This window comes from Mirounga angustirostris, unplaced genomic scaffold (assembly GCF_029215605.1).
Source record: "Mirounga angustirostris isolate CCGP_5_RB_7025 unplaced genomic scaffold, mMirAng1.0.hap1 SCAF_6, whole genome shotgun sequence".
Lineage (NCBI taxonomy): Eukaryota > Metazoa > Chordata > Mammalia > Carnivora > Phocidae > Mirounga > Mirounga angustirostris.
Genome location: NW_026991714.1, coordinates 12,037,584 through 12,055,997, shown reverse-complemented (window position 1 = coordinate 12,055,997; position 18,414 = coordinate 12,037,584). Strand labels below are relative to the sequence as shown.

The window sequence follows — 18,414 nt, the reverse complement described above, 5'->3', positions numbered from 1 at the left end:
GGTACATCTTCAGTATTCAGTTCACTGAACTGACCCTTTTGGCTGGTAACTCCCAAATTAACATCTCTGGCCCGAGATCCTTATTAAGTTTCAGACCTCTAGATTGTGTTTAACTGGACCCCCTCACTTGGACATACCACAAACATTTCACATGCAAAAGGTCCAAAGCCTCTAGCCTTCATTCTCTCTCATTAAACACCCTTGCCCAAGTCAAAGGCATTCTCAACGCCCTCACTCATCTGCTACAACCCCATCACCGGATCTTCACTAGGTCCTGTAGATTCTACCTCCCTAATAGCTTTCCAATCTATCTCTTCCTCTCAAGTCCTGGGCGTGATTTTAGTTCAAGCTCACACGGCTTCTTGGATTATCGGAACAAGCTCCCACCAATCTCCCTGCTTCCCATCTTGCCACGCTGCTACCAAAGTGCATAAAAGGTATTCAAAAACTTTGATGAGTAGGAGTACAAACTGACCGTGTCATTTCTCTGCTGAAAGTCTTCCAAAGGCATCCCACTACCTCCACAGGCTTCTCCTGATCAAACTCCTTACCACCTTTACGGCCTCATCTCCCCACATCCTCCTCTTTAGCCACGCAGCTCTTCTCAGTTCTCTAAATGTCACTCATTTCAGGCTTCCTTTCCTCTGCACCTTCTATTACCTCTCCCCTATGCATCTAACCATTACTTCAAAGGTGGGCCTACATATCCCCCCTTCAAGGAGTGTCCGCTAGTGTCAGATACATATACGTATATGTACGGGTATATACACACACATATGTGTATGTCCCAATCACACCGTATGGCAGCTGTTAACGTATTTGTCCCAGTAAACTATAGCTCCTAGAGGGCAGCGACCACCCAACTTACTTGCTTTGCAGCACTACTGATGAACACAGAGTAAATATTCACAGAGACTTCTGATTTGATTTCTTCTATATTTAAGAAGGGGGAAGGAGTTCATTTAGTGGGCCTTTTATCACCATTCCAGTATAGCACAAAAATGACAGACAGCACGGTTCTACGAAACCAGATGTGCTTCAGGCGGGAAACACGAAGAAACCAATAAACACAAAACGCACACCCTTTCAACAGGAGAAATGTGGGAAATTCTGAGAAACTATGCAGTATCTAATAAACCAGACTTGGGATTTTATACTACCTGGATAAGGGCTTACTTAACACTGTCTGACGACAATAACAGGTTGAAGGCGTCTCAGCTCAATAAAGGAAATTAACTTTTCCTGGCCGTGTTGCTGTAATTTTAGTTCCTGCTGGAGATTCGCCCTCACTTCCTGGCAGGTTTTCCTTATGTGGGAGACGCTCACTCACCACCTCAGGAGTCACCCACTGGTCTCTACATCTGAATGGGGGGAAGGGGCTAGAAGGAGGAGACCGGGCGATGAGAAACACTTTCGGGAGGGAGGGTGGCAGAAGGCCGCAGGCCCAGGAATGGAGGAGAGGGCGGGGGGTTGAGGCAGTACCGGGGGAAAGCGCTGACAGCTGGCAAGGCGAGGGAAGGGAAGGAGGATGCGAACACGGAGCAAGCCGTGCAGAACAGGGGACCGTGGAGGGAGGGGGACGGAGAGGGCCCTCGGAAGGAAAGCTGGGGAGGAGGGCGAGGGGAGTGGGGTCGGCAGAGGCGACAGGAAGCAAGGCGCAGCTCTGGCCAGAGGGCGAGCGGTTAGGAGAAAGCTGGGCGAGAGGGAGACAACACCGACGCCGCCCGGGGGGGGACGGAGCTGTAGGACGAGGAGGGCAGGGGATCATCGCGGTGCCAAGAGGGAAGCGCGGGGGAACGAGGCTCCCCGAGGGCAGCGGCTGCAGGGCGGCTAGGAGACCCGAGCCCGCCGAGCAGGGGCCGCGGCGGGGCGGGGGAAGGGAGCGGCGAGGCTGGGGGCACTTACTGGGGTCCCTGCGCACGGCGCCGCAGGGGGTCTCCTCCCGCAGATGAGGGAAGAGGAAGTCCCGGGCGGCCTGGAGGTCCTGGAAGTAGCAGAACTGGACAATGGAGCAAGCCATGGCTCCGGGAACCCCGCTTGGGCACCCACCTCACCTCACCACGCCCTGCCCCCCGCCGCCCCACGGCTTCCACCGCCAAACCCGCACGGCTCTAGCCACGCAGGGGCGGGGAAACCAAGCCGGAAGCTGTCAGCGCGCTCGGGCCCGCCGCCCCGGAGCGCTGCGCACGCGCGGAACGACGCAGGCGCCGAAGGCTGGCGCGGTCCGAGTCATGTGACTGGCGGCCTCGGGAGGAGCCGAAGCCGACGTGGAGGCTGGCGGCCGAGTTTCGTGCCGGCTCGGCGCGAACGCCAGGGAACGAACCCTTTCATTCGTTCTGGCTTTGAGCCAGAGATGACCTAATTGGACGTAGTGCATGCCAGCCTTTGGGTCATTGAGCCAGTCTTATTTGCTGTCCTACTGTTGGCACGATCCTGGTATTCCAGAGAAGAATCCCTGTTAAGCTCTAGGCAGGCCAGAGGGGGACGGTATCATGCGAGCCTCAGAGACTGAAGAGATTATTTTCTGTTTTGGAAATCAGCCCCATTAAGACGAACTTTTGAATGCTCCTGTAAATTCCCATAGTACTACGCACGCCTAATATAGTACGGGTTATGTTGTATTACAGACTCTTCAGGTTTTCGACGCTCGTTTAGTTTTTCATTCCTTCTTAACGTTCATCCATCCATTCGGCAAATATTAGGTGCTCGTCTTTCCTATGCCAACCACGCGAGGCGCTGGGTATGAAGCAGAGAATAAAAGAGACGAAATACTTGTTCCCACGGAGCTAAGATATTAGTGGCGGACAGGCAGTAAGCAATTAATTACTCAACTATTTAACTGAAATCGTGACAATGCTAGGAAGGGAAGTACAAAGTGGTAAGGCAGAACATAACAGGGACCCTTCCCTAATGGTTGCCTGTTACAGTTTTGTTGGGGTGGGGGTGGAGGGTTGCCAGGATCAGGAAAAGACTTTTGTAAGCTCCCGGAGGTTGGGATCTCATTTAACTCCTCTTTACTTCCACAGTATCTAGCATAGGACCTGGTAGTGCTTAATAAATATTTACTGAAGGAATAAATGGAATGGAATGCCTACATAAAGTAAATAGAGTTGCCCGCTTCTATGACAAGGCACTTTATATTTTTTAAAGTATTTTTCTGTCCATTCTTTGATTGGATATTCACAAGGCCATCTTGAAAGAGTGTGTCTTATCTCACTTTTTTAAAATAAAGAAATTTACCCAAGTGTCACTGAGAAGTGTCACTAAGTGTCATTGACATGTCTTGAAGTTCATTTACATTATTTTTTTCTGAAAAGTAAAAACCAAAAAGGAACAACTTTAATGTTAGCACAAAGCACCGGAGGCATTCACGTACTTCTCAAAACCTAAAGTGGAAACGTAAAGTGGTCATCCACTTTGTATGCAGAAAATGGGATGGAAATTAATTGAAGGCAAATAGATGAAGTCCAGAGCATTCATGTCTGTCAGGCCTGTATACACACTTAGTCCTAATAATACAATTATAATTTAGTGCCCAGGTTTCTACTCCGTTAATTCCTGTTTCTAGAGTAGAATGGTTTTCACAAAATTAGATAATCTATGTTATCAGCTTAACAGGGATCAGTTCTTTACCTCTAAATTACATGGTTGGATTAGATGTGCTAGAAGGTTCCTTAAGCATCGGCGACCTGTAATTCTATGATGCAAGCTTGCAGAAAAGGCGAGCTTTCAATGCTTCAATTTTCCATCTAAAAAAATTGCAATGTTTCTTCAGGTCATCCCATCCTGGTGATTAAACCCCCCAAATATGGCACCAATACCAAAGGAGAATAAAATTTAAATTTTATATTCCTAGCTTTACAGGATGAATAAAGAACGTGTGATACTTTTTGGAAGGATACTGTGTCATTCCTTGAAGCCTTTCAAGTTCCTATTAAGGTAAATGCCTTTTGTGGCAGTAACTGCCCTTGGCTGCTTCAGCTGGCCTTTGTTCTGCCCTGAGGCCTTCATATATCTCCTGGGTTGTGGCCATTGAATTTCATTACTGCTGGTTTCAGTGGTGAAGTCCCTGACTTCCTTCCAAGTGGTATTGAAAAGGCTCATTCACGAATGTTTTGAAGGACTTTAGATACCCTTCACAGAAATTACAACACATTCATGAACTGAACTCTTTCCCCAGGAAGTTGTAAAGCTGCAGGGGGATGCCTCTGGAGCTCTGCTGCCATGGTTTCTGCAAGTGTGGGAGGATTGTGTTAGACAGTGAACATCACTAACCACACAGTCACAAGGAAGCACATTGCAGAAAATGTGCAGGCTTTACACATCCCAGAATAGAGCTGTGTCTCTCTGAGGTATGAGTTTGGGAGCTAGGAAAACACCAAAATAATCCAGATTTTGTGACCAAAATAATCACAGGAGGGTACTAACATGAACTCTCCAGAATCCATTATTGTGAGTTAGAGCATTGGTAACTGTTGTTAAGAGAGAGATGCCTCCCGAACATGGTCAGCAGCAGGTCCTTGCCCATCTTTAACGACATCCTGAAGTTGAAGGTGCTGAGATATGGGATAGGAGGCAAAGTGTGAAGGAAAGAAAAATGGTCTTGGAGTCAGGAGACCGTGGGTCTATCTCAGAGAGAATACTAATAAGTCACATGAACTTGGGCAATTCATGTCACCTTCCTGGGCCTTTGTCTCTTCATCTATAAAACGAAGAGAATGGACTCTAAAGTCTGTCTCGGGGATGTGTAGTTTTGGTAAGAAACTGGGAAGGAAAGGGTCTCAGAGTTGGAGTTGCTTAAAAGGAGGGATCTATGTAGGTACCCTAATAAGAGGCAGGGTAGACAGGAGTGAACATGAAGGCACTGAGCATCTCTAAGTGCAAGAAAGGAGAGCAGAAAAAGAGGATAGATGGACACTGAAACCTTACCTCATAGTTGTACAGATGGTTACTCTTGAATTGAGGTCTGAATTGAAGTGTGAACAGAAGCAAGGGCTATATAAAACTAGCTTTTATCCAACAAACACCTGCAGAGGATAACGTCTAATTTATTGTACTAAAGGTAATGTGGTAAACACAGTGATGTGATAAGGAGGAGCCCTCCAGAGACTCACTACCTAACTGGGAAACAACCACAAATGACTCTAACAAAAAGCAGAGTGTGATGAGGGCTATGGATGACTTTTGGTCCTCATAAAGGGCTGGGGGAGAAAAAAGGGAAACAATTTTGATTGGTAGGCTTGTCCTATGGAAAAGGAGTGGTGAGGAAGAGGCATAAAAGCGATAAACAGATTGTTCCAGATGATAGAGAACCTCAAAGTCCCAATACTACAATCTGAATTTTATTCTGTATGCAAGGTATAGCCAATTGAAGATTTTTTTAGAAGAGTTAGGACATGATGGGGTAGCATTATGTGGCATGACTAAAGACAGAGACATCTCAAGATATCATTAAAATATTCTAAGTGAAAAGTAATGACGGTGGAGTCCATCTCCATCTGGAGGCCAAAGCAGTGGATTTTTAGTATATGATTAGATATGGGTAGTAGAGAGGGAAGATGAGAGTCAAGGTGATTGATGTTCAAGTGCATTGTGCAAAGAACTACGGAGATGGCAATGTCATGTCAGCAACCAAAAGAGAGAATGACAGAGGAGGAATGGATCTGGGGGCCAAGAGGAATTGGATGAATTCAGTATTGGATAAATTCAGCATTGGATGTGTTAAATTTGAAGTTTCTATGGAAGAGCTGGTTTTTAAAAAAAAGGTGTATGTGTGTGTTTTAATAAATAGAAGTTAGAAATATGGGATTAGAGAGGCCACAGGTAGAACCTACCTATGGAAGCCATTCACAGAAGTTATATTGAAGGACAGGGATAAAAGTGCCATTGGACTCTATGGGGAGAGCAGGATTGGCAGCCCTGGAAACAAGCTAGGAAGGCTGTTTTTTAGGGGCCAATGGAGGAAGAGCTCTAGTAAAGGAGACTGGAAAAAAGCAAAGAAGAAAACCATACATTGTAGGACCATGCCACAGAGGCCAAGGGAGGCAGAAGAAAATTTCATGACCAGGTGAATCTATGGTGTTGAGTTCAATAAAGAATTGAAAGGGAGTAAAAGCTGAGAAGTGGTGATTGCACTGAGCAGGTAGGAGGTCACAAGTCATTATCCAGCTTATGGAACAGCCAAACTCTGTTTCCTTGGCAGAAAATTTGTTATCTGACTTCAGAGGTACCTTATTTTTCTAACAGAGGCTAGTTATGGCATCTTTTTGTCTTTAACTCTGGCTAAAGGAGAAATTTTTTAGAGAGAGAAAGAATTTTCTTTTTACTGGCATTTAACAATTATGGAAAGAAGAACTAACTTCATTAAATGTTAAGTGTTTTATTGCTTGTTTGAATGTAAGAAAATATATTTGTATTTTCAATATTTTCCAATATTTACATTGGGTCAAAATCTATAATGACATAGAGAAGATATTAGCATACTTAGTTAGAAAAATGGAGGTACTATGGTGCTTTTAGTTACAATTTTCTTCTTGTGATGAGAACTTTTGAGATCTATTCCCTTAACAACTTTCAAATAAGCAACACAGTATTATTAACTATAGTCACCATGCTGTATATTATATCCCCCTGACTTACTTATTTTATGAGTAGAAGGTTTACCTTTTGACCCCCTTCACCCATTTTGCCCACACCCCACATACCCCCCATCTCTGGCAACCACCAATCTGTTGTCTCTCTGTGAGCTCGTTTTTGTTTTGTTTTGTTTTCATTCCATGTATAAGTTTCCATCTTCTTGACCTTAATGCATTTAGGACTTGTCTGGTAAATAAATCACCATCTTTAAAACAATGAGAATGGGCATTTGTGGAAGAAATGATCCATTCCCTTTTTTATCTCTACCAAGAGAACCCTCTATTATTGGGGCAACTAAATGCCCAGATTTAAAAACAAATCTTTCTGGCCCCCCAATCTGGTCCTCAGACTCCCCAGTCTCTCTGGATTCTGAGAGTATCTGAATATGACTGAGTTCTGGCCGATGAGATGGAGCAGAAATTGTTGGAATTGTTGGAAGGAATTTCTTTTACTTGAGAAAATAAATCTTTATGTGTTTTAACTACTGTTATTTTGGGTTTTCTATTATTGTAGCAGAACCTAATCCTGACACAGTATGACCTAAATAACCAAGAGGAACTTTTCGTGAAGGAATCTTGGTCTGTTCCATATGTCTTGTTTAATAAAAACATTCTCATTTCTCCAATATTCTTTTTCTCTAGAGTAGTTCAGAAGAAATTAGACCAACTACCTGGACATTTTGAGTTGTTTAAATACTTTTGGTTTCATCTGGATGTAAAAATATGCCCCCAATGACCAAATATTTCTTGTGTTCTTATTTTTGGCACAACTGAAATAGAACCTTAAAAGGTTCTATGAAATAAAGAAATATCCCCAGTGTTGTCTAGTAGCTGAGTAAAAAGTTCCAACCAGTGATTTTCATAAGGGAACATCGAGGGCAGGTCAACAAAAGGGCAAATTGTTGGAAGGAGTTCTATGTAAACCTGGGACCCCAAGTCCAGAAAGCCATCACGTTGGGATTTGTGAACTCTTGATAGCTGAGGCTGACATCTTTCTTCACGGGACTTTCTCAACTCTGACTCACCCTTTCCTTACAGGTTTCCCAAACCCTAGCGTCAACAAAGCTGCATCCTCCCCCTTTCTTCCCCTTTGATCACTTTGGATCTGGATATTTTATTAGCTTCTTCTCAGCTTTCTCCTTTCCTCTAGTCCCTTCTTCAAAGTTGCTGTTATTCCAGACTCCTTTCTTTCTGTTAATAGTATTTATTCTTCTGTTGGTGGATCATTTAATAAAAAAAGATTAAAAATATCCTTGTGGCACCTGGCTGGCTCAGTCAGTAGAGCATGTCACTCGCTTGAGCTCAAGCCCCACGTGGGGGTAGAGATTACTTAATACATACATGATTTTAAAAATTAAAAAATAAAATCAGGGCGTCTGGGTGGCTCAGTTGGTTAAGAGTCCGACTCTTGATTTCAGCTCAGGTAATGATCTCAGGTTGTGAGATGGAGCCCTGAGTCCGTGCTCAGCAGCATGTCTGCTGGAGGGTCTCTCTCTCCCTCTCCGCCCCCCTCCCCACCCCACCCACGCTCATGCATTCTCTCTCAAATTAATTAATTAATTAAAATACAATAAAATAAAAATATCCCTTTGCTCTCCTTGTTCATCAGCCAGCCACCAAGTTCTACTGATTTAACTTCCAAAATGTCTCTCAGATTCATCCCATTTTCCATCTTCATCTCCATCTCCTTAATCCAGACACTCATGACCACTTGCCTGAACTGTTTTTATAGCCCACTGATTCCTTTTGCTCTGATTCTGGTGTCTTCCCTCCTCAATCGTCCTACACGTTGCTGCCCGAATTGTCTTCCTGACAGTGTGACTTGGTAAATCTTCGGATAACACTTTCATTTCTTCTTTAATGTGTTCATTCATTGAAGAGCTCTCTTGTAGGTGCTCATTAGGTGCTGTGAATCATTGGAGGCCCTGTGGACATAAGTATAAATAAGACCCAGTACTGGTGAAGATGGTGGGTTACCAAGACACAAACAGGTAAACATGCTACTAGGGAGGGGCACCTGGGTGACTCAGTCAGTTAAGCGTCTGCGTTCAGCTCAGGTCATGTTCATGTTCCCAGGGTCCTGGGATCGAGTCCTGCATCGGGCTGCCTGCTCAGCAGGGAGTCTGCTTCTCGCTCTCCCTACTTCTTCTTCTCTCCCTCTCACTATCTCTCTCTCTCTCTCAAATAAATAAATAAAATCTTTAATAAAAATGCTACAAGAGTGCAGAGCAGGAATAATAGCACAATTTCGGGATTCAGAAATGTTTTCTGTAGGTAGTATCTGAGCTGCGTCTTGAGAGCAGAGTAGATTTTAGCCGGCTGATGATGGTGGAAGGGAGAAGGGAGAAAGTTAATCTGAGCAAAGGAAACATCACTAAAGGCTTGGGAGCAGCAATAACTTGTGTGTACGAGAAACACAAGCAGTTGTTTCTAGAACGTGAAGTGTGACACCACGGTCAGGGGTGAGCCCAGAGAGTGCCCTGTGTGAACTTAAATGTCCTCCAATTTCATTTCCTCCAGAAATTAAGGGCTAATCAATCTTACTTGGTTTGCTTAAGGTAAGAAAAGCCTCCTTATGTTCATCTTCTTCATTCATACCACTTTTCACATCTTGCCTGCAGTCTAAAGGGCAGCAGGGAGGGCACAGGATTTTTTTTATTAATATATAATGTATTATTTGTTTCAGGAGTGTAGGACAGGATTTTATAGGTTGGGAATCATAAGGTGTTAATCAGCCCTAGCTCCACATGACATGCTTGACGATTCCCACTGGAGGCTAGATTTGTGTTGAATGTTGGCTTTCTGTTCCTCTTTGGTAGAGCTTTCCCAGACTATTAGAGAGTCTATAGTTGAGGAACTTTCCCTTATGTGTTCAGTGAAGCATTCATTTCTCTCCGGTCCTTTAATTTCGCCTCCTCACATTGACTGGCATAAGGAGACCCAGTGTCTCATTCTTGAAACTGGAGTTTCATTCCAGTAGATGTAGTCAGGCAGACTAGTCCTGCCAGCACTGATTTGACTGCTATTTGATGCATCTTTCAAATCTTTTTACGAATCCAATCCTCACCACTATCTTAATTAGTTGAATCTTTGGTTCTCAGCCATACTCTATTCTTCTCTTTCTTGCCAAAAAAAATAGCACCTGGAAGGTTTGAGCCATTCAGGACTATAAGACCTGCACAAAGGTATGCTGGAACATTCTAGAATAGTAGATTACAGAGCGCCTGCTATATGTTGCTTCTCTACCTGGTACACTTTGAAATCCCTTAAAACTCAGCTCAACTATCACCTCCTAGGTGAAAGACCTGACTTCCTCAGGCTAATCACTTTGAACCACATAGCTTTTTATCTATGTATCAATTCTAAAATTAGCACCTTGTATTATGGTTAACCGTTTGCATTTCTGTCTCCCCCACTAGATGGTGATGTCCTCAAGGGCAGGGATTATGACCTGTTTACCTTTGTGACATTCATTTATTCACTCATTCAATACATTAAAAAAAAATACCACTAGGTATCAGGAGCTAAACATACACACAACTCAGACCCAGTACACAAAAGAAGCACATGTCTGTACTAATAGATGATAGATTCCAACGAGAGATAAATAAACAGGCAATTATAACTCCATTTTGAAAGTGCAATGTCAAACATTCAAAGGAACACATAAAAAGGGCTCCTCACTTTGAGGATCAGGGAGGGGTTCCTGGAGGAATTATCATCTAAGCTGAGGTCAGAGAGACTGAGTAGGTGTTAGATATAAAGCGGATAGAGGGTAGAATGGGAACAAGGAAGTCAAAGTATTCTGAGACACACAGGAAATAGCTCAAACCCCAGAGGAGAGAAGACATAGTGACGTAGAGGTTGAATATCCTTTAGCCTGTCTAGAGCTAAAAGAAAAGTGTTAAGATAAAGCTGGAGACAGAAAGGGGGCAAAATCATAACAGGACTCAAGGACAGGTACTATGGTTTATTCAAATTTGCATCTTTCTCCAGCTAGCAACGTACTTGACCAACAGTAGCTAGCTAATAAATGTCTGTGAAGAGAGGGAAAAAGAAGGAATGGCCCAGCACCCTAGTGGGTGGTAGATAAATGGCATGAAAGGCAGATCCTGCTTGCCCTTGGGGCTATTGAAAGACAAGCCGTATCTGTCAACATAGGTAAATAAAAACAGGCCCCTTTGATTAAATACCAGAATGGTATAGGCAAACTTGGTGAACTCTGGAGAGATCGCTGTAACCGGGACTTGTCAGGGAAGCCCGTATCAGGAGGATGGGATCTGAACTGCCTCTGTAGGATGCATATGGTTTCAACAGGAAGAAAAGAAAAACGGACATTTTGAGTTTGACCACATGGAGGTGAGGACATGGAGAAGCAAGGTGAAGGAGAAAGAGAATCCCTTTTAAACTTTTCTTGGTTCCTCTTCCTATCAACTTCTATTTAATGAAGAGGTGTTTTGAGAACATCGACATGTTTGCCGAGAGGTCCCACCTCATAGGGCACGGGACTCTGTCTAGAAAGAACTGTTCATGGAATCAGAGCCCAAGAGACTCACGTTCATACACTTGACCCTAAGTGAATATACTTTTTAGTACGGACGTGTGTTCTGAAGAAAAAAAAAAAAGAAGCACAGAGGTAAAAAAATATGCTCAGTGTTAATTGTTCAGCTAAAATAAATACTGTTTGGGGCGCCTGCCTTCGGCTCAGGTCATGACCCAGGGTCCTGGGATCGAGCCCCGCATTGGGCTCCCTGCTCAGCTGGGAGTCTCCTTCTCCCTCTCCCACTCCCCCCTGCTTGTGTTCCCTCTCTTGCTGTGTCTCTCTCTCTCTGTCAAATAAATACAAAAATCTTAAAAAAAATAAAATAAAATAAATACTGTTTTCCAAACAGGATCAATTTTGCTTTACAAAAGCAATCAACACCCTACAAATTTCAAGCAATAGTTAACCAAGAAAATTTTAGAACAAGTCTGTGGATAGTTCCTTAGAGCCCATGTAATGGAATTTGACTTCTACTGTCCTAGCTAAGTCTTCTATTAGATGTGCTGGCATTTTTGCCTATTGTCTTGTAAACACATTCCAGCTACAGCTTGCAAATCACAGTTGGCTATCTTAGAATTTTTATTTTTCCAATTTTAGCATGTGAAATAATTTCCTCTAAATGTAATGGTTCATATTTTATGAAATTAAAACGTGTTTTCTCCTAATTTTTTTTTCTTTTAAGCTTTAAATATTTTCAGCACTCTTTTTCAGTCTTTGCTATTGTTTGCAACATTCCCAAATTTAGAATAATCCCTAAATTTTCTTATTGAGCTTTTTTCCCTCTCCTCTCTTAGAAAATCCTTAAATTTTGCCCATCATACTCAAGCTGTTTATTTATAGACTATGACTAAAAGTGTGGATTCACTATAGGATCTCAAAATACACTTGTAGACAAATATCCTGACCAGATTTATTATTTCCTTGCACATGCTCCTTTTTTTTTTTTTTAAAGATTTTATTTATTTGACAGAGAGAGATACAGCGAGAGAGGGAACACAAGCAGGGGGAGTGGGAGAGGGAGAAGCAGGCTTCCGGCGGAGCGGGGAGCCCGATGCGGGGCTTTATCCCAGGACCCTGGGACCATGACCTGAGCCGAAGGCAGACACTTAACCAATGAGCCACCCAGGCGCCCCATGCACATGCTCCTTTTAAACAGGCTAGCCATACTGATATATATTGCTTTATGATAATTTTAAATCCTCCTTTCCAAGTGGATTTGAATTAATATTACAAATAAGATTTTATAAAATATGATCATGAGATAAAAAATTTTTTTAAATCATCAGTTAACATTTACTAGCAGCGGTGTGATGGACTGAAGCTGCCTCCTACCAGCTAGCCAGAGCTGATTAGTAACCATTCAAGAAATTTGTAAACCGTTTGCTTTCAGCTTGGTGTCTTAAAATCTGCCACATTAAGAGTATTTACACCAGAGAAATCAGCAAACCCTACAAACTGGGATTTACTCTTTCTACCCCTACCAAAACCACTTGTTACCAGCATCCCACTTGTTAAATATTTACCAGCACGCCACTGACTACGATCCAGGTAATTTAAAGATTTTATTTATTTATTTGACAGAGAAAGAGAGAGTTCACAAGCAGGGGGGGAGCGGAAGGTAGAGGGAGAAGCAGGCTCCCTATGGAGCAGGGGCTGATGGGGGGCTCGATTCCAGGATCCTGATATCATGACCTGAGCTGAAGGCAAGACGGTTAACCAACCGAGCCACCCAGGTGCCCTGATCCAGGTAATTTAAAAAAATAGATTTTAACTTGTGTTTTCTTAATATAGAGCTTTTGAAAATGTCTCAAATAGACTTTCATGATCATGTGACATTTACTTTTATATAAAATTGATCCCATTCTGCACATACCTTAGTTCCCGATCCTCTCGGTCAGGCTTATATGAATGCATAAGATGTCGTTCGGCTAGAGCCCAGGCCTGCTGTAAAGTCAGAGTATCTTCAGTGTGAGTTCTAGCACTACTTTTGTTTAGTGGTGTAAGCAGCCAGATTAATCTCTCTAAACTCAATGTCATCTCCTCTAACATGGGTGTAAACCGCTCAGCACAGATTCTACCTGACATAGACTATATTTTACTGCATCCAAGATGGCATTGCTTAAAAGATGGACCATTATTTTATATACTACAAAGAATAAGAAACATTGTCAGTTAAACTATAAGAGCATTTTTTTTTTTTTTTGGTAAAATGTATCTCCCTTTCAGAGGTGTTAAAATGTAGAAAAATATATCTTAGAATTGATGATAGATGACAACGAGCTCTCAAATATTTTCTACAGTTAGAACACGTGACAATGAGAGATTTTTCTCAGTAGGCTCCATCTATTGTGGAAATAGTAAGTAGTTGGGGGGGATTCTGGACTGAACCAATACAAAAGAGATCCTGTTGAAATTATCTGATGACCTCCTTATCTAAATACTATTATACTTTTAGTTTGTTTTTAAACTTTTGGGACAATGTATACATTTTCTTTTTTAAAAAAATGCAGATAGCACCACACTTTTCTATGACACTGTCAACATTATTTTAAAGGAATTAAAGTTTATTAAGTTTATTGACAGTAGCACCACTTTACTCTGGTCTGCTAGTCAATTTATAAAAAAATCACAAGTGATGTTTATTACTAATGATTTCTTTTTTTTTTTTTTAAGATTTATTTATTCATTTTAGAGAGAGAGCGTGCACATGGGGAGGGGTAGAGGGAGGAGAGAGAAACTTTAGCAGACTCCTCGCCGAGCTCAGAGCCTGATACAGGGCTTGATCTAAGATCCTGAGATCACGACCTAACTGAATCTAAGAGTCTGATGTTCAACCAACTGCACCACCCAGGAGCCCCACTAATGATTTATTTCTTAATAATCAAGCCCTTCCTCTTCTGCTGAGTTGCTTCTGAACTTCAAAGGTTAATGAAACTAAAACACATTTCAAAACTTTGTGTGAGCCATGATAAATTCTGTGTTTTTAACAGAAAAACAGTAACATAGAATTACATGTTTGGTTGTCTTTCTCACCAGTTAGGTTATTTATATCTCATTGGAAAAAGAGCCATTGTATTGATATGTCTGCCTGCTACTTAAAGGGCGAAACTTAATTATGACATTGTAGGGGACAATGATCAGGGATTATATGAACTAAGCATTCACTAACCTCAAAATACAAATAGCCAGTAGATAATTTATGGTGGCTTACGAGTGACAATGTAAATAGCAAAAATGCAAGGAGACAACAAACACTGGTTTTTAAAAGATCAAACATCAAAGCAAACGGAAGTGTTGAATCCATTTTGAAAATCACTCATTCTGAACAAACATGGTGTTTGAAAAGACAAACAGCCGGATAATCATTTGTAAGCTGGAAAATAAATCATTTGTTGTTGCAGAATTTGAAAAACCAACACTATGACTTTTAGATTGTCCAGCAATTTCCTTTGCTGCTAATGATTTTTAAAATATAGCTACAAAACAGTTTTGCTCTTCCCACCAAATGCTTAATGAGTGATGATTTCTATAGAAAAGAAGTAAAAGCAAGCAGTGTTTCTTATGGAGTTTATGCTTGGTGGAACTCGAAGTCTCACACATCAAATGCCCTTTCACCATAAAGATAAACTATTGGCCGACATTCGTTTGATCAGAAAGTAGACTGTGTGGTATGTATCATAACTGTCAATTTTTAAAATTACTATCATTAATGTCGCCATGAAATGAATATAGATTTTATGTGTGGAAACAGGCCCCCTGCATTTTATTTTTTAAAAATAGGTGTAATCTTATCTTACATTTTACTAACTAATTTAGCCATGTACTATGAATCCTTGGGCAGCTGCTGTCATTCTATTCCCATTTAGCTATTCTGTTCCTCTCTCCATCTCTCATCATCACTGCATCACACAATGTGCACTTTCTGAGTGCATAACTCTGTCTATGCAGCCATTCTTGCTAAATTATATTTCCTAAAAAAACCTTACCCTTTGGAGAACAATATTTTTTGTAAGGTCTGACATTAAGCTCTGTAAGCCTGACAAAATCCATTTTGAGATTTTTTTTTTCCTAAAGAAATTAAATTTCAAAAGTGCTGAGATGTTAAGCAATGAATAAAACAAGGGAATAAATAATTCACTAATGTATTAATAAATATTTCAGTGCTGAATGGAGTCCTGGTTAATGCATGTTAATATCTTAGTAAGTGAAATTCTTTGAATGTTTTATATGTTACAACTTAAACTATTTAGTATTACTGGCCATGGATCTATAGATAAAATATTTAGCAAAAGTCAGTAATGAATGAAAAGGACACTTTACGGCTGTTTTAATAAATGAACTCAATAATGGTATAAGACATTCAAAGGCAAAGATATGTATTTATCACGCCCTAAATCTGATTTTGTTGTACTTATTAAGACTCTTTTTACTTAAAATAGATGGCAAGGTGAATTCTGAGCACAAATATTAAGAGGATCATTGCTATTTCAATGAACTTATAGCCTCTCTTTATATTGCATATGTGTCCCTGAAATGTCTTCAGATGGGTTTTTTTAGACCCAAATTTTATTTTTACTACTTCAACCTTTAGCAGTCCATTTAAAAAAAATTGTCATTATCTTGTGGGATGAAGAATTTATTAGCGCTGGGCGCCTGGGTGGCTCAGATGGTTAAGCGTCTGCCTTCGGCTCAGGTCATGATCCCAGGGTCCTGGGATCGAGTCCCGCATCGGGCTCCCTGCTCAGCAGGGAGCCTGCTTCTCCCTCTGCCTCTCTCTGTCTGTCTCTTGTGAATAAATAAATAAATAAATAAATAAAGAATTTATTAGCGCTGCCAGCTGCAGACTGTTCCTTTGGTCACCGCACAGCCCATTAGTGATGCTGCGCGCATGCTCACATTCAACGAGTAAGTCTGTACCCTCACAAACCCTTGCGTGCCCAGCAGAATATAATTTCAGAAAATGTTTTCTGGTAGGGCACTTTTGACATTTGGGGCCTGATAACTCTTTGTTGTTGAAACTATCCTTCCCTGTACACTGTAGGATGTTTGGAAATATCCTGGCCTTTCTTTTTTTCTTTAAATTCAATTAGCCAACATAGAGTATATCATTAGTTTCAGATGTAGAGTTCAGTAATTCATCAGTTGCATATAATGCCCAGTGCTCATCACATCACATGCCCTCCTTAATACCCATCACCCAGTTACCTCATCCCCCCACCACCCTCCCCTCCAAGAACCCTCAGTTTCTTCCCCTCAGTTAAGAGGAAATGTCCTGGCCTTTATATGCTACTAGTCAGGTGAATAAATGGAGACAGAATAATATGACCTTCGTAGAATTAGAGCAGCATGGAGGGATTGTTAAGCAAGGCATGGTTAGTGTATAATATATATACTATATGTACTATACTATATAGAGAGATTATACTACTATGTAGATTATACTCTATATACATATAAAACGTGAAGATATGGTGGTAATGATGATGACAAAGAAGAAGCAGCAGAAGATTCTTGCTATTCCTTAGAATCCCCCACTCCAGGGAATCCTGTATTTTAAGACACCACCCCATTTTTCAAAGGAGGTGCTATAGTGTAGAAATGACAGAGTTATTTGGGTTGGGTTCTAGATGAGACCACTTCCAATTGCAATATTTCCTAACTAGTCTGTAAACTTTCCAGGAACTGTACTGCATTTATCCAAGGAAACACAGGAGTAAATGCTAGTTAGCTTCCCTGGAGACCCCTCAGAAAATGTGAAGTTTGGAGTTAGTGTAGACAGTCCTCAGCTTTGGGTGGTTCTGCCCCCACTGTTTCACATGTCCAGCATTCAGTCAATTTCCCAGATATTACCACTCTGTGCATGGAAAGGCAGGGTGAAGACACGAATTTATGTCATTCTTCCACCGCCTATAACTGTTGCTACACAGCCTTGCTTCTGAATGTCCCTCAGTGCTCACGGAGTGAAGTTCAAACTGCTTAAATGAGAGGACTTATGAAAAGCTCCTGGCACTGTGTCTGGCGCACCAGGAGGGCACAATAAATAATAGTTCCCAGCCTTTGATCATGGGGGTGGTGTTACATTTTCAGGGAGGATTTCTTCCACATGGAGCCAGGTCTACTCAGATAAGCTCTCTTGCTAACTCTCTATGCAAGAAGGTGCATTGTTTTTAAACTACTCCTTCCCTAAGTGGGCACCGCTTTTAAAAACCTTAGTTTTAGACTTTCTCTCTTCCAAATAAATAAATAAAATCTTAAAAAGGGGGTGGTGCCTGGGTGGCTCAGTTGATTAAACCTCTGCCTTTGGCTCAGGTCATGATCCTAGAATTGAGCCCTGTGTCAAAAACCTTTAAAATAAATAAGCAAACAAATAAATAAATACATAATAAAATCTTAGTTTTAGGAATGACAATCTCCATGCCAAACCCTGTATTGAACAAGCCCAAGGCACAATCATCATTTCCCAGGTGGGCACTGAGGTCCCCCTGATTAACCGAGGCTGATTGATCCTGCCTCTGTCCCAGCATAGCTCACTTCTCTGTTTCCAGTTTCCCTTTCGTTCCTAGCTCGGGCAATTTTCCTTCTGTTTTCATGCCTCCTTAGCTATGAGTTAACAGAGGATTTGTTCTATTTTACCCAGCATTTTGAGATGCTTAGAGCTGAAGAATTGTCAGATATTTTTAGTCCTCCTTCGAGCTGGAAACAGAACTCTCTCAAAGTCTTTCTTTTTAAGACGTTTGCACTTGGCTTTTATTCAAAATAAAGCTTTGAGGTATTTTTTTTTTTCCGTTTTGAAGACAAAATATAATGAAAGTGCGAAGCATGAAAATCTGAATGAGAATGAAATCAGTGCATATATTTAAAAGGGATAGCATCCTTGGCCTGCTTTTTGTATTAAGCAGTTTGCTCTAAGTGTTAAGGGAGGCCTCATAACACGGTTGAAGAAAATGGATTTTTGCCTTCTGGGTTTGAGTCTTTGCCCTTCCTCTTATTATTTATTTAACCCTGGATATGTAATTTATCCTCTGAGAGACTTCGTTTTCACCTTTAAAATAGGAACAATGATACTTGTTTAACTCCCTTGTAGGGTTATTATGAGGGTCAAATAAAATAATGTGCAGTAGGTCACAGCTCTCTGTAGGCTGTAAAACATGAGGCAAATTACAGTTACTACTAGGCACTTTCAAGTGGGACTAGTGTATTACACTTGCTTTTATTCCCTGTGTTGAATGCTTCTAA

The 18,414-nt window shown here is 41.5% G+C and overlaps 1 protein-coding gene across 2 annotated transcripts in view; it reads right to left on the bottom strand.

The window, feature by feature from the left end:
* RAB3GAP2 (RAB3 GTPase activating non-catalytic protein subunit 2) overlaps nt 1–2,128 on the bottom strand; it is a 98,845-nt gene extending 96,717 nt beyond the window's left edge. Inside the window, exon 1 of one of the 2 annotated variants that reach the window (XM_045876866.3) lies at nt 1,906–2,128. In XM_045876866.3, coding sequence (XP_045732822.1) covers nt 1,906–2,020 — 115 coding nt within the window. In that variant the 5' untranslated portion in view covers nt 2,021–2,128. The remainder of the gene's footprint in view (nt 1–1,905) is intronic. The other variant, XM_045876867.3, reaches the window with a different exon arrangement.
* Between the last annotated feature and the right edge of the window lie 16,286 nt (nt 2,129–18,414).